The 26,711-nt window shown below is 41.2% G+C and overlaps 1 protein-coding gene across 4 annotated transcripts in view; it reads right to left on the reverse strand.

Annotated features, from left to right (window-relative positions):
• Positions 1–509: 509 nt before the first annotated feature.
• Positions 510–26,711, reverse strand: part of mark1 (MAP/microtubule affinity-regulating kinase 1) — a 188,724-nt gene continuing 162,522 nt past the window's right edge. Inside the window, exons 14-19 of one of the 4 annotated variants that reach the window (XM_061910065.1) lie at positions 22,508–22,599; positions 22,285–22,425; positions 19,315–19,566; positions 12,855–12,881; positions 8,967–9,011; positions 510–1,349 (exon numbers count right to left, since the gene is read on the reverse strand). In XM_061910065.1, coding sequence (XP_061766049.1) covers positions 1,004–1,349; positions 8,967–9,011; positions 12,855–12,881; positions 19,315–19,566; positions 22,285–22,425; positions 22,508–22,599 — 903 coding nt within the window. In that variant the 3' untranslated portion in view covers positions 510–1,003. The remainder of the gene's footprint in view (positions 1,350–8,966; positions 9,012–12,854; positions 12,882–19,314; positions 19,567–22,284; positions 22,426–22,507; positions 22,600–26,711) is intronic. The other 3 variants (XM_061910067.1, XM_061910066.1, XM_061910068.1) reach the window with 3 other exon arrangements.

Raw genomic sequence — 26,711 nt, forward strand, 5'->3', positions numbered from 1 at the left:
TTTCCACCCCCATGCTTCACAGTAGGTATGGTGTTCTTGGGATGCAACTCAGTATTCTTCTTCCTTCAAACACGACGAGTTGAGTTTATACCAAAATGGATACATGGATGATACAGCAGAGGATTGGGAGAATGTCATGTGGTCAGATGAAACCAAAATAGAACGTTTTGGTTTAAACTCGACTCGTCGTGTTTGGAGGAAGAAGAATACTGAGTTGCATCCCAAGAACACCATACCTATTGTGAAGCATGGGGGTGGAAACATCATGCTTTGGGGCTGTTTTTCTGCTAAGGGGACAGGACGATTGATCCGTGTTAAGGAAAGAATGAATGGGGCCATGTATCGTGAGATTTGGAGCCAAAACCTCCTTCCATTTTGGTTGACCATATACTTATTTTCCACCATCATTTACAAATAAATTCTTTAAAATTCCTGGAATTTTTTGTTCACATTCCGTCTCTCACAGTTGAAGTGTACCTATGATGAAAATGACAGACCTCTGTCATCATTTGAAGTGGGAGAACTTGCACAATCGCTGGCCGACTTAATACTTTTTTGTCTTGCTGTATATTCGGAAAGAAATAAATTCTGTACACAACTGGGGGGGAACAAAAAGGAATATACAGTACCTGCAGATGTTATGCATACAGTACAATTGTTCTTTTTAGTATGAGCGCCAGCCTGATCTATTACACAACAGGTGGGAAAGCGGCTAGTTTAGCTTGCAGTTCAGCGAGGACCTTGTTTGGAATTCAAAAACAAAAGAAAAAACAAGTTATTGCAGGATCTCCAGCTGCGTACTGCGTGTGGATGAAGAACCAGGGCGTGGACGGAGCAGTCGGGATGACGTGAGGAAGAAAGAACTGAAAGACGGGGTGGAAGGATGCGGTCCTTTGCGGCGAGTACATTCGTGGCCAGTATTGCACGCTACCAGCCGAGGCCGCCCTGATAATGCGCGGCGAAGGGCCTTCAGTGCCGAGAGAATCCAGTGGTGAGGACGCCGTCACAGTTTGAGCTCGTTGGCGATTTTGCAGGCGATGTTCTTAAAGGCGATGGACGTGCCCGATATCCTCTTGAAGCGCACGCCGTTGAGCGAGAGGCGGGGCAGCTTGCACACCTCCATCTCCCACTGCACCAGGTTGTCCTGCCGGGCGTCGCCGTGCACGCAGAAGAGCAGGAAGCGCTCGCGCTGCTCGTAGTCGCAGCTGTTGGCGTCCAGGACCTTGCGGATCTCCCGCATCATCTCCGAGGGCTCCATGGAGGAGGTGGTCTTCATGCTCCAGGTGAAGCGCAGCGAGCGGGGCTTGGAGTCGCGGCCGCCGTCCTCCTTGGGCTCGCCCGACGCGCTCCTGAGGCGTTCGGGGGGAGAAGAGGACGGGTCAGGCTTAGAGGTGTCCGATGATATCGGCCGATAAATGCTTTAAAATGGGATATCGGAAATGATCGGTATCGGTTTCAAAAAAGTCAAATGTATGACTTTTTAAAACGCTGCTGTGTACACGGACGTAGGGAGAAGTACAGAGCGCCAATAAACCTTAAAGGGGAACATTATCAGCAGACCTATGTAAGCGTCAATATATACCTTGATGGTGCAGAAAAAAGACCATCTATTTTTTTAACCGATTTCCGAACTCTAAATGGGTGAATTTTGGCGAATTAAACGCCTTTCTGTTTATCACACTGGAGGCGATGACGTCAGAATGTGACGTCGCCGAGGTAACACACCCGCCATTTTCATTTTCACATTACAAACACCGGGTCTCAGCTCTGTTATTTTCCCTTTTTTTGACTATTTTTTGGAACCTTGGAGACATCATGCCTCGACGGTGTGTTGTCGGAGGGTGTAACAACACTAACAGGGAGGGATTCAAGTTGCACCACTGGCAAGAAAACTCTGCCGCCAGACCCCATTTGAATGTCTTCACATTTGGCCGGCGATGCTAAGGCAGACATGGCACAGAGATGTATGGATAACCTGCAGATGCATTTGCAACTATAAAGTCAACGAAATCACAAAGGTGAGTTTTGTTGATGTTGACTGCCAGCTAATCAATGATAACATGCTATTTACCGGCGGTGCTAAAGCAGACATGGCACAGAGATGTATGGATAACCTGCAGATGCATTTGCAACTATAAAGTCAACGAAATCACAAAGGTGAGTTTTGTTGATGTTGACTGCCAGCTAATCAATGCTAACATGCTATGCTAATCGATGCTAACATGCTATTTACAGGCGGTGCTAAAGCAGACATGGTACAGAGATGTATGGATAACCTGCATATGTTCTAATGACAAATTATATATATAAATATATATAAATATATATATAGCTGAGATAGGATCCAACACCCCCCGCGACCTCAAAAGGGACAAGCGGTAGAAAATGGACGGCTGAATATATATAATAAGTGTTTTGTCCTCATCTTTATTTTTTCCAAGTATGTATGTTTTACTTTGAAATATAATCATTAAGTAAACGACAGTCTTATTTATGTTTTTCATATTTTTGAAACTTAAAAAAACAAAGGTAACAAATAAAGGACACTTAAAATGTTGTCAATTTCTTCATATATTATTTTCAAATTTCACATTCGCAGGATTCTAAGAACATTACTGTCATATTCGGTGACATTTTTACCAAGTCAGAATTCCATCCAATATACCGGAAATACGGTCTGATGACTAGAAAATGTGAAAAAAGTATTCTAATAAACATTTAGACTTTAAAAAATAGTTTTGGTACATATATACTTTTCACGTTGTCATTTATTTACAACAAACTTCCCTTTATTACTCAACATTTTGACACCAGCCTCATTTATGCCTTGAAGCAGACACCCTGAAATAATGTCTCCCTCTGCTGGTCATAACCAGGTACTGACATGCATTACACTTCAACAGTACTCCACCGAACCTCATTTAGGAGAACATTAGCCCAACTAAATCTATCCTGAATGAGTAAATCTCTCCCACAACTCTCTCAGAGTTGGATTATATCGGAATATTGGATATCGGCAAAGAAGCCATTACTGAACATCTCTGATTATAACTAAGGATGTGAGCGTTCCCAGTTCTCGTATATTTTCTGGTAGAATGCTTCCCCTTATCGTCCTCTAAGTATTACCGTGCAGAACTAGTATTTAAGTATTCAAAGAAAATATCATTTTTAAATTCACCAAGAGCTAGTATTGGAAATTAAGAGTGTAAGAATAGCTTCTAAAATGTAATGTTTTGTCAGCAATGGACAACAATGAGCACACGCTTTCAATACTTGACAGAGGTGGGTAGTAACGCGCTACATTTACTCCGTTACATCTACTTGAGTAACTTTTGGGATAAATTGTACTTCTAAGAGTAATTTTATACAACATACTTTTACTTTTACTTGAGTACATTAATAAAGAAGAAACGCTACTTTTACTTCGCTCCATTTATGTACAATCACCTCGTTACTCGCTACTTTGTTTTTATTGATCTGTTAATGCACGCTTTGTTTGTTTTGATTTGTTCAGACACGCATTCAAAGTAGGAACTACGCATGCCTGCGTTTCACCAATCACATGCAGTCACTGGTGATGTTGGACCAATCAAACAGAGCCAGGTGGTCACGTGACCGTCACACGTAGAACCCGACATGTTGAAAAACTTATTGGGGTGTTACCATTTAGTGGTTAATTGTACAGAATATGTACTGTACTGTGCAATCTACTAATAAAAGTTTCAATCAATCAATCAAAAGTGTAAAGGAAAAAAGACACATTTTATTTCAACCGTACTTCCCGTCAAAAGACTAAAGTCTGATCGCACAGTTCCTGTCTTCACAATAAAAGCGCCGCTCCATCGCGCCTGCGCTAACAAAATAAGAGTCTCCGAAAGCCAGCGCAAACAAGCTAGCAAGCTACGGAGTTTGCCGCCAATGTATTTCTTGTCAAGTGTATAAAACCGAATATGGAAGCTGGACAAATAAGATGCCAAAAACCAACGACTTTCATGTGGTATTAGACAGAAAAGAGGAAAAAATTTTCTCCTCCATTTGAAAATGTGGACATTATCAGCACTATACTGTCCGATTCCAATCAATGCAAGTCATCAGAATCAGGTAATACACCAACTTATATTCTTGTCTTCATGAAAGATAGGAATCTATATGTTAAACATGCATGTATATTTATTAAAACACCTTTAACATGTCAACAAAAACTGCAAAATAAAAAACAATAAATTATATACTGTATATATAAATGTATATATATATATATATGTGTGTGTATGTATATATGAGGTAGATCACCTCGACTTGGTCATTTATTAAGTAATTGATTAACGTTGAAAAACTTATTGGGGTGTTACCATTTAGTGGTCAATTGTACAGAATATGTACTGTACTGTGCAATCTACTAATAAAAGTTTCAATCAATCAATCAATGCCTACTGAGCCTATGGTGCTGTTAAGTTATTGTGGCTCAATTTGCCTTAATTTTTTTATTTTAATGTATTATTATTTAATATATATTATTGTTTTAGTTGCTTAAGAGATATTCCTGGCTATGAATTTGCTCATTGCTATTTTTATGTTTTTGTGCATTACTTGTTGCCGTAATCATTAAACAAACAGGTTACTCATCAGTTACTCAGTACTTGAGTAGTTTTTTCACAACATACTTTTTACTTTTACTCAAGTAAATATTTGGATGACTACTCCTTACTTTTACTTGAGTAATAAATCTCTAAAGTAACTGTACTCTTACTTGAGTACAATTTCTGGCTACTCTACCCACCTCTGATACTTGACAAATGTGAAATGTGTTGCTATCTACCAGCAAAACTTTACATCGCATCGTGTGACATTCACTTATCATCCATCCATTTTTTACCGCTTATTCCCTTTCATAGATATTCAGTAGAAAAGCTGTATCAAAACTATGCCAAATGTAGGTAATAAAAGTAATGATGCTCTAACCTATTTTTGAAACACTTTTTTGAAAGAAGGATGAAGACTAATGCTGGCATTAACATCAACTTCTTTTTTACCATAAATCTTTATTGGAAGCTTTTATCATCCTCTTAAGCTTAACAGTACATATTTATTGTCAGAATTATTGTATCGAAGTTATCACAAAACTTTGTGTTTCAATGAGTTCCCGGCGAGAGATGTTTTTGATCTTACCAATCAGAAGGTTTGCAAAACGCCACTGTGTAGGATGGGAAGCAACATGAAGGTGTTCAGTTTCTTTGATGTATTGTAATCCACAGAAATATTTAGTTTTGACCCGAGAACTACAAAGCGGCGAGGAAGCAGGACCTGACTCCCCTTCAGGCACTGCTTCTTTGAAATGTTTAATGCTCTAACCCAGGGGTCACCAACATATTTTGACCGTATTATGCTGATAGTATATATTTGTACCATGAATTGATTAAAGTGGACCCCGACTTAAACAAGTTGAAAAACTTATTGGGGTGTTACCATTTAGTGGTCAATTGTACGGAATATGTACTGAACTGTGCAATCTACTAATAAAAGTATCAATCAATCAATCAAACAAACCAGGTCGCCCGTAAGCACCAGATGAGTCGCCCGCTGGCCTGTTCTAAAAATAGCTCAAATAGCAGCACTTACCAGTGAGCTGCCTCTATTTTTTAAATTGTATTTATTTACTAGCAAGCTGGTCTCGCTTTGCTCGACATTTTGAATTCTAAGAGAGACAAAACTCAAATAGAATTTGAAAATCCCAGAAAATATTTTAAAGACTTGGTCTTCACTTGTTTAAATAAATTCATTAATTTTTTTTACTTTGCTTCTTATAACTTTCAGAAAGACAATTTTAGAGAAAAAAATACAACCTTAAAAAGTATTTTAGGACTTTTAAACACATATACCTTTTTACCTTTTAAATTCCTTCCTCTTCTTTCCTGACAATTTAAATCAATGTTCAAGTAATTTTTTTTTATCGTAAAGAATAATAAATACATTTAAAATTAATTCTTCATTTTAGCTTCTGTTTTTTCGACGAAGAATATTTGTGAAATCTTTCTTCAAACTTATTATGATTAAAATTTGAAAAAAATATCCTGGCAAATCTAGAAAATTTGTAGAATCAAATTTAAATCTTATTTCAAAGTAGCTCGGTTGGTAGAGTGGCCGTGCCAGCAACGTGAGGGTTGCAGGTTCGATTCCCGCTCGTGCCATCCTAGTTACTGCCGTTGTGTCCTTGGGCAAGACACTTTACCCACCTGCTCCCAGTGCCACCCACACTGCTTTAAATGTAACTTAGATATTGGGTTTCACTGTGTAACGCGCTTTGAGTCACTTGAGAAAAGTGCTATATAAATATAATTCACTTCACTTTTGAATTTTTTTTTTAAATTTTTGTTCTGGAAAATCTAGAAGAAATATTGATTTGTCTTTGTTAGAAATATAGCTTGGTCCAATTTGTTATATATTCTAACAAAGTGCAGATTAGATTTTAACCTATTTAAAACATGTCATCAAAATTCTAAAATTAATATTAATCAGGAAAAATTACTAATGATGTTCCATAAATTATTTTTATAATTTTTTCAAAAATATTCGAATTAGCTAGTTTTTCTCTTAATTTTTCAGTTGAATTTTGAATTTTAAAGAGTCGAAATTGAAGATAAACTATGTTTCAAAATTAAATTTTCATTTTTTCCCTGTTTTCTACTCTTTTAAACGGTTCAATTAAGTGTTTTTTCATCATTTATTCTCTAAAAAAAACCTTCCGTAAAAGGAAAAAAAAAATGTACGACAGAATGACAGACAGAAATACCCATTTTTTTATATATATATAGATTTATTTATCAAAGGTAAATTGAGCAAATTGGCTATTTCTGGCAATTTATTTAAGTGTGTATCAAACTGGTAGCCCTTGGCATTAATCAGTACCCAAGAAGTAGCTCTTGCTTTCAAAAAGGTTGCTGACCCCTGAGATAGAACATGTTAAAAGAGAAAGTAAGCAGGTATTAACAGTAAATGAACAAGTTGATTAATAATCCATTTTTAAAGCTTGTCCCTCGTAATTTTGACAAAATAGAATGAGAAATGACACAATATGTTACTGCATACAACAGCAGAGACATTAGGAGCCTTTGTTGGCTTACTTACTACTAAAAGACAAGTTGTCCACTATGTACATTATTTTATTTAAGGACAAAATTGTTCTTCGATTGCCATAAGAAACATGTACCCTAAGATTTGTTTGTTAAAATAAAGCCAATAATCCCCTTTTGTTGTGGTCCCCCTTATTTAGAAAAGTACCGAAAAGATACATTTTGGTACCAGTACTAAAATACTGGTATCGGGACAACACTGTCCTACACAGTCATACACACATCAGTAGCCAAGAAGTAGCTCTTGCTTTCAAAAAGGTTGCTGACCCCTGCTCTAACCTATTTTTGAAAGAAGGATGAAGCCTAATGCTGGTATTACCATCAACTATTTTTATCATAAATCTTTATTTGAAGCTTTGAGTATCCTCTTAAGCAGGGGTGCCCACACTTTTTCTGCAGGCGAGCTACTTTTCAATTGACCAACTCGAGGGGATCTACCTCATTTATATATATCATTTATATTTATTTATTTATTTATGAAAGAGACATTTTTGTAAACAAGTTAAATGTGTTTAATGATAATACAAGCATGTGTAACACATATAGATGTCTTTCTTTCACAAAGACAAGAATATAAGTTGGTGTATTACCTGATTCTGATGACTTGCATTGATTGGAATCAGACAGTAATGATGATAACGCCCACATTTTCAAATGGAGGAGAAAAAAAGGTGTCCTTTCTGTACAATACCACATGAAAGTGGTTGGTTTTTGGCATCTAATTCATCCAGCTTCCATACACTTTACAAGAAAAACATTGGCGGCAAATTCCGTAGCTTGCTTGATTGACATTCACGGCACCCGAGGGTCTTGTGAGATGACGCTGGCTGCTGCCAGTTCATTATTATGAAAAAATGACAGAGAGGAAGGCGAGAAACACTTTTTATTTCAACACACTTTTGCGCCGTCCCTTCCGTCAAAACTCTAAAGGCTGACTGCACATTTCCTATCTTCACAATAAAAGCCCTGCTTCATGCTGCCTGCGCTAACAAAATAAGAGTCTCAGAAAGCTGGCGTGCACAAGTGATGTGCACGCCAGCTTTCTGAGGGATCGCTTGTGCAAGCCAGTTTTCCGAGACTCTGTATTTAGTTAGCGCAGGCAGCATGAAGCAGGGCTTTTATTGTGAAGATAGGAAATGTGCAGTCGGCCTTTAGAGTTTTGACGGAAGGTACGGCGCGAGAGTCTGTTGAAATAAAAAGTGTTTCTGGCCTTCCTCTCGGTCATATTTTCATAATAATGATCTTGCAGCAGCCAGCGTCATCTCACAAGACCCTCCGGTACCGTGAATGTCATTTAAGTGACGTCTTGGTGAAGATTGATGATCACTCATTTTTAGGTCTATTTTTTTTAAAAGCCTGGCTGGAGATGGACTGACACACCCCCCGCGGTCGACTGGTAGCTCGCCATCGACGTAATGGGCACCCCTGCTCTTAAGCTTAACAGTACATATTTATAAAATGCTGATCAGTTTGATTGCTACAGAGGTTAAATCCACAGATAAATTGGGCATTTTTTTGCCCTATCAACATGTTATGGAAGTTAGCATTTTCTCTACCCTTGCCTTATATTTTCTAGGCACATGTTGGCCTGGAATCTATCAGCAGCTGGCTTCTTCAGACGCTCTCCAAAACATAAATGAAAACAAATTTCCTTTTTTTATTCAACATTTTGCCACCAGCACGTTTATGCCTTGAAGCAGACAGCCCTCAAATAATGTCTCCCTCTGCTGGTCATAACCAGGTACTGACATGCATTACACTTCAACAGTTTTAAACCCAACCTTGTTTATGAGAACATTAGCCCAACTGAATCGATCCTGAATGAGTAAATCTCACCTTGGTGCTTCTGTCCTGGCACTGGCCTCTCCCTCACTGGGCACCCTGAAGAAAAAGAAGCAAGAAGACAAAGTTACACCCCTGCCAGCTTCTGGTAAAAACATGGCACCCCCACCCTGGTGTGACACACAGAGGGGGCTTCAGGCGTCATGCCAGGGAAGAGCCCACACTCTCGGGTGTCAGGATTGGGCACACAATGGAAGATGGGAGCCAAGGCCCCCACAATGCATCACTGCGTCTACCACACAGTATGCGCTTTCCGTTGTTTTTCTCTTGGGGGGGGAAAGGACTGGAGAGGCAGCACTGTGAGAAGCGGATGTCGTGGCTTAGTAGGACACTTAAAGGCCTACTGAAAGCCACTACTAGGGACCACGCAGTCTGATAGTTTATATATCAATGATGAAATATTAACATTGCAACACATGCCAATACGGCCTTTTTAGTTTACTAAATTGCAATTTTAAATTTCCCGCGAAGTGTCGTGTTGAAAACGTCGCGGAACGATGACGTGTACGCGTGACGTCACGGACTGTAAGGAAATATTAACGCTGCCCCAAACACGGCTAGAAGTTGTCTCTTCCCATCGCATAATTACACAGTATTTTGGACATCTGTGTTGCTGAATCTTTTGCAGTGTGTTCATTTAATAATGGAGACGTCAAAGAAGAATGCTGTTGGTGGATTGCAGCTTTCTTTAGCAACCGAGACACAGCCGGTGTTTCTTTGTTTGTTGTGAAGCTTTAACACAGAGCGGTCAAGCGAAAACCAGCATGTTTTTGGATGGGGAAATTGTGATATATATCTTACCGGAGACATCAGTGGATTATTCGTCATCCTGCAGCAGCTGTCATGTCAAAAAAGGCAGCTGTGAGCTTGGCTCCTCGGCTTCTCTCTGAGACACTGCGCGTTCACCAAAGGCGTCCGACCTCGAGGTATGTCTTTACAATAGGGATGCACCGATTAATCGGAAACCGTATATGGCAGAAAAAAGCCACATTCGGCCTTCGGTGGAATGAGTTAAATGCAAGGCCGAATAGTGGCGTGTGACGCAATTTTTTGACGCGGTGACGCAATCGACCAACGTGCAGTGACGCGGTGACGTTGGAACCTGGCGCCTTCGGAAAAATGTCAGCGGTGTGGAGATATTTCAAAGTGTCGGAAAATGACAAAAGTATTGCAGTTTGTAACGAATGTTCAGCCAAACTGTCTGGAGGAGGTGCCTGGTGGCCGACGTCTTTGAGAGGACGAAAATGTTTGCGACTGACAGTGCCGAAGCAAACGGAATTACAAAGAAGGTAATGGAGTTTACGGCTTTGGATGATCAACCGTTTAGTGTTGTGGAGGACATTGGCTTTTGGAGACTCATGGAGCACATTGAGCTCCGTTACACGATATTTCTCTGATGTGTGCTCTTTACATTATTAGCATGTTGTGTAGGCTACCTGTATAAGTGTATGAGGTTACAAGCACACACTTATTGAGATTTACTTGAGCCTTCTGTTTACATTATTAGCATATCTACTGTGGCTAAGCAGACTTTTGCCAAAAGGACAATAATTCATTTGTTGTGGGGTTATACACTTTATTTTTCTTTGGAATGCATGTTTTGTTTGAAGGCCTAATACAAATGAAAAACGTTGTGCCTTTTTTGAAAAGCAAAGGCTACTGGAATATTTAAAAAAATTCAATATTCAATAAAAATGTACTTTATTTAAAAAAAAACATGTCTAAAAATGTATTGTAGGCTGTTTATGCAATATAAAAAAAATGGTGAAAAACTGCATTCATTATTCGCTATTCAGTATTCGGCCAAGCTTTTAAATTTTATTCGGCTTCGGCCGCAAATTTTCATTTCGGTGCATCCCTACTTTACAATCTTTAAAATCTCACTAAAACACTATTAAAACAATAAGCAGATAAGGGATCTTCCAGAATTATCCTAGTAAATGTGTCTAATTACATCTGAAACGCTCACACTGCCGCCGCTTTTTTTTTTTCTTTTTTCTAGTCCTTCACTATCCATCCATCCATCCATTTTCTACCGCTTATTCCCTTTGGGGTTGCGGGGGGCGCTGGCGCCTATCTCAGCTACAATCGGGCGGAAGGCGGGGTACACCCTGGACAAGTCGCCACCTCATCACAGGGCCAACACAGATAGACAGACAACATTCACACACTAGGGACCATTTAGTGTTGCCAATCAACCTATCCCCAGGTGCATGTCTTTGGAAGTGGGAGGAAGCCGGAGTACCCGGAGGGAACCCACGCAGTCACGGGGAGAACATGCAAACTCCACACAGAAAGATCCCGAGCCTGGATTTGAACCCAGGACTGCAGGAACTTTGTATTGTGAGGCAGACGCACTAACCCCTCTGCCACCGTGAAGCCTTCACTATCAATATTCTAATTCACAAATCTTTCATCCTCGCTCAAATTAATGGGGAAAATGTCACTTTCTCGGTCCGAATTGCTCTTACTGCTGGTGGCCATGATTGTAAACAATGTTCAGATGTGAGGAGCTCCACAACCCGTGACGTCACGCGCACATCGTCTGCTACTTCCGGTACAGGCAAGGCTTTTCTATTAGCGACCAAAAGTTGCGAACTTTATCGTGGATGTTCTCTACTGAATCCTTTAAGCAAAAATATGGCAATATCGCGAAATGATCAAGTGTGACACATAAAATGGACCTGCTATCCCCGTTTAACCCTTCTATTATGTTGAGGGTCAATTTGACCCATTTCAGTTTTTGTGTTGATCAAAGTACTGGTTATCCTTTCTTTTTCTTGCTGAAATTTGGTGACTTTTCCTCATCCAGGGTCATGAACCGGTGTGTAAAATCTGGACACTTTGTTGAGTAGTGGAATGTCTTGCAGAGTTTGTATACAAAGATGATGTTGCGGGTCATTTTGACCCATACACTTTAATGTGGGTGAATAGCCAAAATAAACAAGTCTCTTTGATGTACTTTTTACTTTGATGTACAATTGTTTGTATTTTGATTGCCTCTCAGACCCAGAGCCAGGTGTGTGAAGAGAGGGAACTTTCTCACGCTTGTCCTTGTCACTGTTCTCATGTCATCTCTTTGACAAACTCACCAAAAATGAGCTCCAGAAGGATGGCATCTGAGGAGACAAGGACAAGTGTGAGAAAGTTCCCTCTCTTCACACACCTGGCTCTGGGTCTCAGAGGCAATCAAAATACAAACAATTGTACATCAAAGTAAAAAGTACATCAAGGAGACATGTTTATTTTTGGATCTGAACAGCTATTTACCCACATTAAAGCGCCTGGGTCAAAATGACTCGCAACATCATCTTTGTATACAAATTATGCACAAACATTCCACTACACAACAAAGTGTCCAGATTTATGCACCAGTTCATGACCCTAGCTGAGGACAAGTCACCAGATTTCAGCAAGAAAAAGAAAGGATAACCAGTACTTTGATCAACACAAAAACTGAAATGGGTCAAATTGACCCTTAACATAATACAATTGGAATAAAAAATGTATTGTATGTCACTTTTGTAAATGTTTATATAACCTAAAATAAAATTGTTATTGGTTTAACCTGTTTTCTTGACTGTTTTGAGTGCATTTACACAGTACGGGTCAAAACGACCCGCAACATAATCAATGTCATTTTTTTCCAACATAATACAAGGGTTAAATAAGAAAACCTCATTTCAGTAGGCCTTTAAGATGGTGAGAGGTTGTTGCTTCTCCAGGCAAGTGGACACACGGGAGAGACAGCAGGTAAAAAAAACACATCACAGGAAGTGTCAGTAAGCAAAGGAGGTGGCACAAAAGGACAAGTTCATAGAGGAGTTAGGCCTGTTTTGTTTTTTTAACGTATTAATTAACTTGAACAAAGTGTTCTCCTACCTCCGCGTGGACCTGAAAGAGAGTGCTCTATGCGAGGGAAGGTGAGAAAAAGAAAAGAAAGAGCCGTGAGCGCTAACCGTCTCTTTTAACGAGGTTTGTTTTAAGCAGTGTCATCATCGCCCCATTTAATGAACTTTCCGATCCGTTAGCAACTTCCTGCTACAATTTTGTCACTTTGCGTCCAAAAAATGGATAGCAAAACTATATTTCGAAAAATGTATTAATCAAATTATTAATGTACAAACCCTGTTTCCATGAGTTGGGAATTTGTGTTAGATGTAAATATAAACAGAATACAATGATTTGCAAATCATTTTCAAGCCATATTCAGTTGAATATGCTACAAAGACAACATATTTGATGTTCAAACTCAAAACTTTATTTTCTTTTTTGCAAATAATAATTAACTTAGAATTTCATGGCTGCAACACGTGCCAAAGTAGTTGGGAAAGGGCATGTTCACCACTGTGTTACATCACCTTTTCTTTTAACAACACTCAATAAACGTTTGGGAACTGAGGAAACTAATTGTTGAAGCTTTGAAAGTGGAATTCTTTCCCATTCTTGTTTTATGTAGAGCTTCAGTCCTTCAACAGTCCGGGGTCTCCACTGTCCTATTTTACGCTTCGTAATGCGCCACACATTTTCCATAGGAGACAGGTCTGGACTGCAGGCGGGCCAGGAATGTAGCCGCATTCTTTTTTTTACGAAACCACACTGTTGTAACACGTCCTGAATGTGGCTTGGCATTGTCTTGCTGAAATAAGCAGGGGCGTCCATGAAAAAGACGGCGCTTAGATGGCAGCATATGTTGCTCCAAAACCTGTATGTACCTTTCAGCATTAATGGTACCTTCACAGATGTGTAAGTTACCCATGCCTTGGGCACTAATACACCCCCATACCATCACAGATGCTGGCTTTTGAACTTTGCGTAGATAACAGTCTGGATGGTTCACTTCCCCTTTGGTCCGGATGACACGATGTCGAATACTTCCAAATACAATTTGAAATGTGGACTCGTCAGACCACAGAACACATTTCCACTTTGCATCAGTCCATCTTATATGATCTTGGGCCCAGAGAAGCCGGCGGCCTTTCTGGATGTTGTTGATAAATGGCTTTCGCTTTGCATATTTGAGCTTTAACTTGCATTTACAGATGTAGCGACCAACTGTATTTAGTGACAGTGGTTTTCTGAAGTGTTCCTGAGCCCATGTGGTGATATCCTTAAGAGATTGATGTCAGTTTTTGATACAGTGTTGTCTTGAGTGATGGAAGGTCACCGTCATTCAATGTTGGTTTCCGGCCATGCCGCTTACGTGGAGTGATTTCTCCAGATTCTCTGAACATTTTGATGATATTATGGAGCGTAGATGTTGAAATCCCTAAATTTCTTGCAATGTCACTTTGAGAAAGGTTGTTCTTAAACTGTTTGACTATTTGCTCACACAGTTGTGGACAAAGGGGTGTACCTCGCCCCATCCTTTCTTGTGAAAGACTGAGCATTGGGAAGCTGTTTTTATAGCCAATCATGGCACCCACCTGTTCCCAATTAGCCTGCACACCTGTGGGATGTTCCAAATAAGTGTTTGATGAGCATTCCTTAACTTTATCAGTATTTATTGCCACCTTTCCCAACTTCTTTGTCACGTGTTGCTGGCATCAAATTCTAAAGTTAATGATTATTTGCAAAAAAGAAAATAAAGTTATCAGTTTGAACATCAAATATGTTGTCTTTGTAGCATATTCAACTGAATATGGCTTGAAAAGGATTTGCAAATCATTGTATTCTGTTTATATTTACATCTAACACAACTTCCCAACTCATATGGAAACGGGGTTTTTAAGATGCAAGTTTATTCAGTTACGAAGCTAAGGTGAAAACGGCATCTCTGAATAATGAACAAAGTGGATTGGTGAAAGGTTTTTTCATTTTTAAAGTGTAAATGTCGATCAGTACATACTTTGGTGAGCTGTTTTTAAAAAATAGCGTGTATTTTGGAAAAAACTGACGTCATGTAGGGAATGGAAGTTGCTGACTTTTGACGCATGTGCCAACGGATCAGGAAGCTCAGTAAATCAAGCAGTAAGCAAAGGCAGCAACGTAGCCTGATGCTAGCTATAATTAGCCCTGCTACTTTTCCCTTAAATGAGCTCATTTTGGGACTTGTTTTTATTAGTATTTTATCTCTAGGAGCACTTTTTATCCGAGGATGATTAAGTTATTTTATACGGCAGCGGTTCTCAAATGGGGGTACGCGTACCCCCATTTGAGGCCAGAGAGGCCCCCTAATGATGATGAAATGCCTGCATATGTTGTATTATTCTTTTATTTTTCCATATTTAACGTATTGTGTTGAAATCTGGGGAAATGTTTCTAAAACAAACATAGACCCAATAATAAAACTTCAAGAAAGGGTCATTAGAATAATACACAAAGCCTGCTACTATGAACATACCAATCCATTATTTATGAGTTCAAATGTATTAAAATTTTCAGACATTGTGTTTTTAAAAACAATGGAATTTATGTTTGGAGTAAAAAACAACAGCCTTCCAGCTTGTATTCTCAGGCTATTTCATTTAAGAGGAGATTAGTGATTCCTAGAGCTCAAAAAAAGTCTGCGGGCTATAGAGCGTTTTCCGTTCGGGCTCCAGTACTCTGGAATGCCCTCCCGGTAACAGTTGGAGATGCTACCTCAGTAGAAGCATTTAAGTCTCATCTTAAAACTCATCTGTATACTCTAGCCTTTAAATAGACCTCCTTTTTAGACCAGTTGATCTGCCGCTTCTTTTCTTTCTCCTATGTCCCCCCCTCCCTTGTGGAGGGGGTCCGGTCCGATGACCATGGATGAAGTACTGACTGTCCAGAGTCGAGACCCAGGATGGACCGCTCGCCTGTATCGGTTGGGGACATCTCTACGCTGCTGATCCGCTTGAGATGGTTTCCTGTGGACGGGACTCTCGCTGCTGTGTTGGAGCCACTATGGATTGAACTTTCACAGTATCATGTTAGACCCGCTCGACATCCATTGCTTTCGGTCCCCTAGAGGGGGGGGGTTGCCCACATCTGAGGTCCTCTCCAAGGTTTCTCATAGTCAGCATTGTCACTGGCGTCCCACTGGATGTGAATTCTCCCTGCCCACTGGGTGTGAGTTTTCCTTGCACTTTTGTGGGTTCTTCCGAGGATGTTGTAGTCGTAATGATTTGTGCAGTCCTTTGAGACATTTGTGATTTGGGGCTATATAAATAAACATTGATTGATTGAAAGCTATAATTTACGGGGGATATCGATTTTTGAAATAGGTAAAGCGAGAACAAATATAAAATACAAATGTATTACAGTTTTAGGAGTTAAATGGTGGAAGAAGATCAGTGATGAGCTGAAGACATGCACTTCTTTGCTAAGGTTTAAGAAAACATTGAAAGGTGAAATAATTGAAAATGATAAAATATAGTTACAATTACTTTCATCCCATTGATTTTTGATTGATTTATTTTTTCATGTTGATGTTCCAGGCAATCTAATCTTCTGTGAAGGTACAGGATAGGCAAATATAAGCTTTGGCCTTTTTCTTTTCTTTGGTGTGTAAATGTGCATTATTGTATACATATAACATGTACTGTAAAACTGATCACACACAATGCTTGATTGATTTGATTTGATTGATTATATGACCGAAATTAACTTATTTCATTCATTCATTCATTCAAATTATATGTGTTGGGGGCCCTGTAAAGATTATTTTCATGGGGCCCAAAATACGTAGCGGCGCCCCTGGTTACAGCGGCACAGCTCTAATGTTAATTTGATATTGCCTCAAGGGCCAAATTAAATGACACGGGGGGCCAGAGTTTGACACCCATGTTCTAAAGGTTTAATACTAATAGTCAGTCTAATGTGACTTTTAAACATTTAGTAACCAATACATGAATTATTCACCAGAGTATGTGGACCTTATTATGATTGTAAATGCAGCTCTCTAACTTTATTTGCGGGTGACCATTCCTTAACTCAGTGTTTTTCAACCATTTTGGAGCCAAGGCACATTTTTTGTGTTGGGAAAAATCCGGAGTCACACCACCAGCAGAAAACACAAAAAATCAAGGCTCAGTTGACAGTAAAAAGTCTTCTCAATTTTTGGATATGACTTCAAACCAGGGGTGCCCACACTTTTTCTGCAGGCGAGCTACTTTTCAATTGACCAACTCGAGGGGATCTACCTCATTTATATATATCATTTATATTTATTTATTTATGAAAGAGACATTTTTGTAAACAAGTTAAATGTGTTTAATGATAATACAAGCGTGTAACACATATAGATGTCTTTCTTTCACAAAGACAAGAATATAAGTTGGTGTATTACCTGATTCTGATGACTTGCATTGATTGGAATCAGACAGTAATGATGATAACGCCCACATTTTCAAATGGAGGAGAAAAAAAGTTGTCCTTTCTGTACAATACCACATGAAAGTGGTTGGTTTTTGGCATCTAATTCATCCAGCTTCCATACACTTTACAAGAAAAACATTGGCGGCAAATTCCGTAGCTTGCTTGATTGACATTCACGGCACCCGAGGGTCTTGTGAGATGACGCTGGCTGCTGCCAGTTCATTATTATGAAAAAATGACAGCGAGGAAGGCGAGAAACACTTTTTATTTCAACAGACTTTTGCGCCGTCCCTTCCGTCAAAACTCTAAAGGCCGACTGCACATTTCCTATCTTCACAATAAAAGCCCTGCTTCATGCTGCCTGCGCTAACACAATAAGAGTCTCAGAAAGCTGGCGTGCACAAGTGATGTGCACGCCAGCTTTCTGAGGGATGGCTTGTGCACGCCAGTTTTCCAAGACTCTGTATTTAGTTAGCGCAGGCAGCATGAAGCAGGGCTTTTATTGTGAAGATAGGAAATGTGCAGTCGGCCTTTAGAGTTTTGACGGAAGGTACGGCGCGAGAGTCTGTTGAAATAAAAAGTGTTTCTGGCCTTCATCTCGGTCATATTTTCATAATAATGATCTTGCAGCAGCCAGCGTCATCTCACAAGACCCTCCGGTACCGTGAATGTCATTTAAGTGACGTCTTGGTGAAGATTGATGATCACTCATTTTTAGGTCTATTTTTTTTAAAAGCCTGGCTGGAGATGGACTGACACACCCCCCGCGGTCGACTGGTAGCTCGCCATCGACGTAATGGGCACCCCTGCTTTAAACCATAACCAACTATTCATGAATATAGCTCTTGTCTCAAAGTAGGTGGTATTTTTGGGGTATTTTCCTGTAGCATTTTCATGTCTTCCTTTGAGCGATATTTCCCGCATCTACTTTGTTTTACCAATCGAGAATATCTCAGTTTTTATCCTTCTTCGCGGGGACATTGTTGATTGTCATGTCATGTTCGGATGCTATCTTTGTGCCACAGTAAGTCTTTGCTGTCGTCCAGAATTCAGTTTTTGTTGACTTTGTAGCCAGTTCAATTTTAGTTTAGTTCTGCATAGCCTTCCCTCGGCTTCAATGCCTTTTCTTAGTGGCACTCACCTTTTTGTTTATTGTCGGTTTAAGCACTAGACACCTTTTTACCTGCACGCTGCCTCCCGCTGTTTCCGACACTTATAAAGCAATTAGCTACCAGCTGCCACCTACTGATATGCAAGAGTATTACACGGTTACTCTGCCAAGCTCTAGACAGCACCGACATTCAACAACAACACATTTTGCAGACTATAATTGCTGGTTTGCAAAAATTTGATCAGGGGTGTCAAACGTACGGCCCAAGGGCCTGATCAGGCCCGCAAACAGGTTTTATCCGGCCCCAGGAAGTATAAAAATGTACTTTTTTGAATGAAAGAAACTGCTGTTCTAAATGTGTCCACTAGATGTCGCAATAGCAATTCTTTATATCTTTGTAGAAATTGCTACATATATATATATATAAAAAATAATAATAAACCAAATGTTAGTGCACTAATTTGATTTTGATATTTTTGTTGTCTTGACAGATTGAAGAAATGAACACCAATAAAGCGCCTTGCATGGCAGCTCCCTCCATCAGTGTGTGAATGTGTGTGTCAATGGGTGAATGTGGAAGTAGTGTCAAAGCGCTTTGAGTACCTTGAAGGTAGAAAAGCGCTATACAAGTACAACCCATTTACCATTTATCACAGAATATATTCAGAAAATATAAATAACGACAAATAAAGTATACATACTATTAAACGCAACAATTAATTGTAAAAAACAAAAAAAATAGCCAACAATATTTGGATTTGTACATTTTCAGAATGTGCTCGTTCTATTTTTAAACAAAGAACACAATCTGAAGTTGTCTTTATTTTTAAGTTATCGTGCCGTGATTTTAACAGTCCGGTAGATTTTTCTCTATGTGGCCCCTGGTCTAAAATGAATTAGATCATCTCCCACGCGGCACAGCGGTTGAAAAACGCTGCCTTGACTGACCTGCGGACAAACTTGGAGGTGATCTTGCTGATGATCCCGGTGGAGGTGCCTCGCCGCTGCTGAGCGAGGGCGCCCGTGTCGTGGGATAGCGTCGGCGAGGCCGGGGGCCCGTTGTAGGTGGCGCTGCGGCGGTCTCGCAGCTGCGCCCCGTGGAAGGTGCTGCGGCTGGTGGTGCCGCGCGGGAAGCGGTTTTTCTCCGGGGTGCTAATACTGTGTGCGGAGGGCGAGGTGGAGGGACCGCGAGGAGAGGAGCTGGCGGGGAATAAAAAGCACAACATGAAGCGAGTCAAGTTTTTTAATGTTGTTAAAGGCCTACTGAAACCCACTAGTACCGACTAAGCCCGGGGTAGGGAACCTATGGCTCTAGAGCCAGATGTGGCTCTTTTGATGACTGCATCTGGCTCTCAGATAAATCTTAGCTGACATTGCTTAACATGATAATTATGAATAATTTCGCTGGTAATCACAGTGTTAAAAATAATGTGCAAAATATAAAACATTCTCATGCATTTAAATCCATCCATCCGTTTACTACCGCACCTGTTCAAGAAGTCGCATTAATGGTAAGAAGTATTTTATGTCACGATGGGGGGGGGGTCGTTCTCCCAGGAAGGCAGACGGACTACTCGGGACATGGCATTTAGGTAAAAACATGATTTAATTTGAACTAAAAAAATATACAAACAAAAATCGCTCCCAGTGGAGGCACAACTTGGGCTAAAAAACGAAGCTAACGCATAAACAGACTAAGAACATAAATCAAACAAAACTTACTTGGCATGGCATGAAGCACGAAACTATGGCAAGGCATGAAACAAGTCAGCACAGGGTGACTGACTGGCAAAGACGAGCTTAAATGCTGCCTCTGATTAGTGCTCGGGAAGCAGGTGAGCGGCCATTTTGTCCACCAGAGACAGGTGGACAAAATGAGTAACCAAGGAAACCAGACAAGGGAGTGGAAAAAAACAGGAACTTAAAGAGTCCAAAGGACAAACAGCACATGGCCAAACAAAAACATGATCAACAGACATGACATTTGATTTATTATTGGTTAGTTTCAGAATAACAATGTTATTAAAAAGAATAAGAGACTTTTTATACTCTAAAAATGTTGGTCTTGCTTAAAAATGCACACATTTAGTTGTATTCAGTGTTAAAAAATATGATATGGCTCTCACGGAAATACATTTGGAAATATTTGGCTTTCATGGCTCTCTCAGCCAAAAAGGTTCCCGACCCCTGGACTAAGCAGTCTGATAGTTTATATATCAATGATGAAATACTAACATTGCAACACATGACAATACGGCCGCTTTAGTTTACTAAATTGCAATTCTAAATTCCCTGCAAAATATCGTGTTGAAAACGTCGTGGATTGGTGACGCGTGCGCGTGATGTCACCGGTGGTAGCGGACATGTTCTCCCAGCACCGATCATGGCTAAAAGTAGTCTGTTTTTATGGCATAATTACACAGTATTCTGGACATCTGTGTTGCTGAATCTTTTGCAATTTTTTCAATTAATAAAGGAGACATCAAAGAAGAAATATGTTGGTGGAAAGCGGTGTATTGCAGCCGGCTGTAGCAACACAAACACAGCCGGTGTTTCTTTGTTTGTTGTGAAGCTTTAATATGGAACAGAGCGGTCAAGCCACATGTCAACCGGCAGCTTTCGGTGAGAAAAGTGAGGTAATAAGCCGGCTCTTACCGTAAACATGAGCGGAGCTTGTGTCGTTCCTCCTGTAGCTGTCAAAGAGGCAGCTGCGACTTTCTTGGTTCCTCCGTGGCTTCCCTCAGAGACACTGGCGGTCACCACACCCCTCCGACTTTCAGGTATGTCTATATAATCTCACTAAAACACTAGTAACACAATAAGCAGATTTTCCAGTATCCATCCATCCATCCATTTTCTACCGCTTATTCCCTTTTGGGGTCGCGGGGGAGCTGGCGCCTATCTCAGCTACAATCGGGCGGAATGCGGGGTACACCCTGGACAAGTCGCCACCTCATCACAGGGCCAACACAGATAGACAAACAACATTCACACTCACATAGCGGTATAGCTCGGTTGGTAGAGTGGCCGTGCCAGCAACTTGAGGGTTGCAGGTTCGATTCCCGCTTGTGCCATCCTAGTTACTGCCGTTGTGTCCTTGGGCAAGACACTTTACCCACCTGCTCCCAGTGCCACCCACACTGCTTTAAATGTAACTTAGATATTGGGTTTCACTATGTAAAGCGCTTTGAGTCACTTGAGAAAAGCGCTATATAAATACAATTCACTTCACTTCACTTCACATTCACACACTAGGGCCAATTTTGTGTTACTAATCAACCTATCCCCAGGTGCATGTCTTTGGAAGTGGGAGGAAGCCGGAGTACCCGGAGGGAACCCACGCATTCACGGGGGGAACATGCAAACTCCACACAGAAAGATCCCGAGCCTGGATTTGAACACAGGACTGCAGGAACTTTGTATTGTGAGGCAGACGCACTAACCCCTCTGTCACCGTGAAGCCCAGATTTTCCAGTATTATCCTAGTAAATGTGTCCAATAACATCTGAATCGCTCCCACTGCCCTCGTCTTTTTTGTTTTTTTCTTCTAGTCCTTCACTCTCACTTTCCTCATCTACAAATCTTTCATCCTCGCTCAAATTAATGGGGAAATTGTCGCCTTCTCGGTCCGAATCGCTCTAGCTGCTGGTGGCCATGATTGTAAACAATGTTCAGATGTGAGGAGCTCCACAACCCGTGACGTCACGCGCACATCGTCTGCTACTTCCGGTACAGGCAAGGCTTTTTTATTAGCGACCAAAAGTTGCCAACTTTATCGTGGATGTTCTCTACTAAATCCTTTCAGCAAAAATAGGGCAATATCTTGAAATGATGAAGTATGACACATAGAATGGACCTGCTATTCCCGTTTAAATAAGAACATCTCATTTCAGTAGGCCTTTAAAAGTCAGTACTCACCTGGATTTCAACTCTGTGTTGTCATCAATAGGGGGCAGTGTGCTCTTTGAAGGGTGTCCTGAAGATGACATGGACTTGATGTGACGAGGTCTCGTGGAGGTCACTGCGGTCGACGGGGTGCTGCCCGACACTTCGGTTAAACTGGGAGGACGCGGTGGGGAGTTTGTGTTAAAAAATGACGGCTGCCACCGCGTCAAAGCTGTGTCACGGTGCACCTTTTTACCTGCTGTCTTTGCCGTTGGGAATAGCGGTGTAGCGGTCAGTGGAGGAGCGCTCACACACGTACGTGTTCCTGCGAGTCATTGAGCCGTTGGTCTGGGGCGAAACACACGTATGAGAATACAATTCACAATTACAACATTTTTTTTAAAGGGGAACATTATCAGCAGACCTATGTAAGCGTCAATATATACCTTGATGGTGCAGAAAAAAGACCATGTATTTTTTTAACCGATTTCCGAACTCTAAATGGGTGAATTTTGGCAAATTAAACGCCTTTCTGTTTATCCGTCTTTTAGCGATGACGTCAGAATGTGACGTCACCGAGGTAACACACCCGCCATTTTCATTTTCACATTACAAACACCGGGTCTCAGCTCTGTTATTTTCCGTTTTTTCGACTATTTTTTGGAACCTTGGAGACATCATGCCTCGTCGGAGGGTGTAACAGCACTAACAGGGAGGGATTCAAGTTGCACCACTGGCAAGAAATCTGCCGCCAGACCCCCATTGAATGTCCCAGAGTGTCTCCACATTTGACCGGCGATGCTAAGACAGACATGGCACAGAGATGTATGGATAACCTGCAGATGCATTTGCAACCATTAAGTCAACCAAATCACAAAGGTGAGTTTTGTTGATGTTGTTGACTTATGTGCTAATCAGACATATTTGGTCGCGCATGACTGCCAGCTAATTGATGCTAACATGCTACGCTAATCGATGCTAACATGCTATTTACGCTAGCTGTATGTACATTTGAAACTAGATACCCACATTTAATGCGAAACAAACACTTACCAATCGACGGATTTAAGTTGCTCCAGTGTCACAAGATGCGAAAGTCCTGATCGTTTGGTCCGCACATTTTACCGGCGATGCTAATAAGGCAGCCATGCTATGGGCCACTTCATTAGGTACACCCATGCTATGGCCGAATAGCATCAATAGCTATTTACTCAATAGCTTCAATTTCTTCTTCAATTTCGTTTTCGCTATCTGCCTCCATACTCCGACCATCTGTTTCAATACATGCGTAATCTGTTGAATCGCTTAAACCGCTGAAATTGGAGTCTGAATCCGAGCTAATGTCGCTATATCTTGCTGTGGTAACCGCCATGTTGTTTGTATTGACAGCACTGTATGACGTCACAGGGAAATGGACAGTCGCATCGCACATAGCGAAAATCAAGAACTTTAAAGCTTTTTTTAAGGATATTCCGGGAGATGTAAAATTTTGAAAAAAACTTTGAAAAAAACTTCGAAAAATAAAACAAGCCACTGGGAACTGATTTTTATTGTTTTTAACCCTTTTGAAATTGTGATAATGTTCCCCTTTAAAGGAAGAAAAACAAACCTTCAAAGTCGTGCAAAACTACTTTCTCTGCAATGATAGTTTCCATTTTTAGGGCAAACAACTGGGATAAATCAAAGTATGTTCAGTTTATGGACATGCTGCCTCTTATCCAGACAACCCGGTGCGAATGGCTAACGTCATCACAATATTTGGTTTTGGCAGCGCTGTTCCGTTGATAAAATTGTGTCTTTTTAAGACCAAATTTCCGGTGCATCACTAGTCAATAGTGCGCAAATATTAAACTATGTGTGAATGTGCGTGTGAATGTTGTCTATCTGTAATGGCCCTATAGTGAAGTGGCGACTTATCCAGGGTGTAGACTGCCTTCCGCTAAAATGCAGCTGGTATTGGCTCCAGCACCCCCCTGCAACACCGAAAGGGACAAGTGGTAGAAAATGGACAGATGGATATATATCTATTCAAACTGTAACTACATACTGTTGTTAATCGGAGATCGCAAAAAGCCGCTGCCTGACCAGGGCTCAGAAAATCTGCAGAGACTCCTCCCACCCCTACCAAGGACTGTTTTCACTGCTGGACTCTAGAAAGAGGTTCCGCAGCCTAAGAGGTAGAAGCTCCAGGTTCTGTAACAGCTTCTTCCCTCAGGCCGTAAAACTCTTGAACGCATCATAAAAATCCCCTCAATTCCCCCCCAAAAATGGATTAACTGGCTGGAATAATAAGACAACATAACATACATCCATAAACCTGGACGCATATATTTATCTGTACAGTAATCTATTTGTTTATATCTGCACCTTATTGCTTTTTTATCCTGCACTACCATGAGCTAATGTAACAAAAGTGTGTTCCTATCTGTACTGTAAAATTCAAATTTGAATGACGATAAAGTCTAAGTCTAAATGTGTATGTTAGTGTTTTATGATGTTCAATTTACCCACGGTCTGTGAACACACCATGTCGGTGGAGAATGAAGAAGTGATGTTGTGTGTCTGTGAGTGAAACGCAGAGACGTGTGTTCACAGAGGAAATACTTGTTGGAAATGGGCCCGCTGTCAGCATAAAATTGGCAATAAAAACTAAAAAGAGCGTCTGACTTTGTGTGTCTTCTTCTGGACACTGCAATACATTATATTCAGTGTTCCCCACAGCGCTTTGTTGTTAAGGCGGCTGCCTTAACAACATAAAGCCACCACCTAAACTAAAGTCTTAAAAAAAAAATATATATATATATATATATATTTTTTTTTTGTCCTGTCCAGCTTCTCAGGCAAATCATGGAGTTGATGGAGGGGCTCCGGTCCGATGACCATGGATGAAGTACTGACTGTCCAGAGTCGAGACCCAGGATGGACCGCTCGTCGGGACCCAGGATGGACCGCTCGCCTGTATCGGTTGGGGACATCTCTACGCTGCTGATCCGCTTGAGATGGTTTCCTGTGGACGGGACTCTCACTGCTGTCTTGGAGCCACTATGGATTGAACTTTCACAGTATCATGTTAGACCCGCTCGACATCCATTGCTTTCGGTCCCCTAGAGGGGGGGGGTTGCCCACATCTGAGGTCCTCTCCAAGGTTTCTCATAGTCAGCATTGTCACTGTCACTGGCGTCCCACTGAATGTGAATTCTCCCTGCCCACTGGGTGTGAGTTTTCCTTGCCCTTTTGTGGGTTCTTCCGAGGATGTTGTAGTCGTAATGATTTGTGCAGTCCTTTGAGACATTTGTGATTTGGGGCTATATAAATAAACATTGATTGATTGATTGATGTAGATTCCCATATCGGCTGTTCAGATTTACTTTACAAAAGAGAAGTGTAGGATACTTCTCTTGTTGCCTTATTTGTACTTGACTTTATTAAATGTATTTATATTATCAATTGGTGCTAAACTAAAGTCTTAAAAGGCTGCTACGCTTTGTACTGCCTCCGCCTCTGTCCGTACGCCTCCGCAGCACCCAGCATTGTCCCACCCACACAACCATCTGATTGGTCCCACGTACAGCGGTAACAGCCCATCAGCAATCAATATTTACCAGGTCAAAATAATGACATACTTAGTATCTCAGGTAACTAGGACTGTTTTGTTTTTACGGAAAAAATATTGAGATATCAGGGTTTCCCACACATTCATTTATTTGTGGCGGCCCACCACGAAAGTATTACGGCTGCCACGAATAAGAATAAATAAAACCAAAAAAAACATTTTTTTGGGGGCTTTTGACTCGCTAGACCACTCATAAAAGCAATGGGACTCTGTCTGTGAATGGAGCTTGTAGTTATATATTATATCCATCCATCCATCCATCCATCATCTTCCGCTTATCCGAGGTCGGGTCGCGGGGGCAGCAGCCTAAGCAGGGAAGCCCAGACTTCCCTCTCCCCAGCCACTTCGTCTAGCTCTCCCCGGGGGATCCCGAGGCGTTCCCAGGCCAGCCGGGAGACATAGTCTTCCCAACGTGTCCTGGGTCTTCCCCGTGGCCTCCTACCGGTTGGACGTGCCCTAAACACCTCCCTAGGGAGGCGTTCGGGTGGCATCCTGACCAGATGCCCGAACCACCTCATCTGGCTCCTCTCCATGTGGAGGAGCAGCGGCTTTACTTTGAGTTCCTCCCGGATGGCAGAGCTTCTCACCCTATCTCTAAGGGAGAGACCTGGAAACTCATTTGGGCCGCTTGTACCCGTGATCTTATCCTTTCGGTCATGACCCAAAGCTCATGACCATAGGTGAGGATGGGAACGTAGATCGACCGGTAAATTGAGAGCTTTGCCTTCTGGCTCAGCTCCTTCTTCACCACAACGGATCGGTACAACGTCCGCATTACTGAAGACGCCGCACCGATCCGCCTGTCGATCTCACGATCCACTCTTCCCCCACTCGTGAACAAGACTCC

Source organism: Nerophis ophidion, linkage group LG09 (genome assembly GCF_033978795.1).
Source record: "Nerophis ophidion isolate RoL-2023_Sa linkage group LG09, RoL_Noph_v1.0, whole genome shotgun sequence".
Classification (NCBI taxonomy): Eukaryota; Metazoa; Chordata; class Actinopteri; order Syngnathiformes; family Syngnathidae; genus Nerophis; species Nerophis ophidion.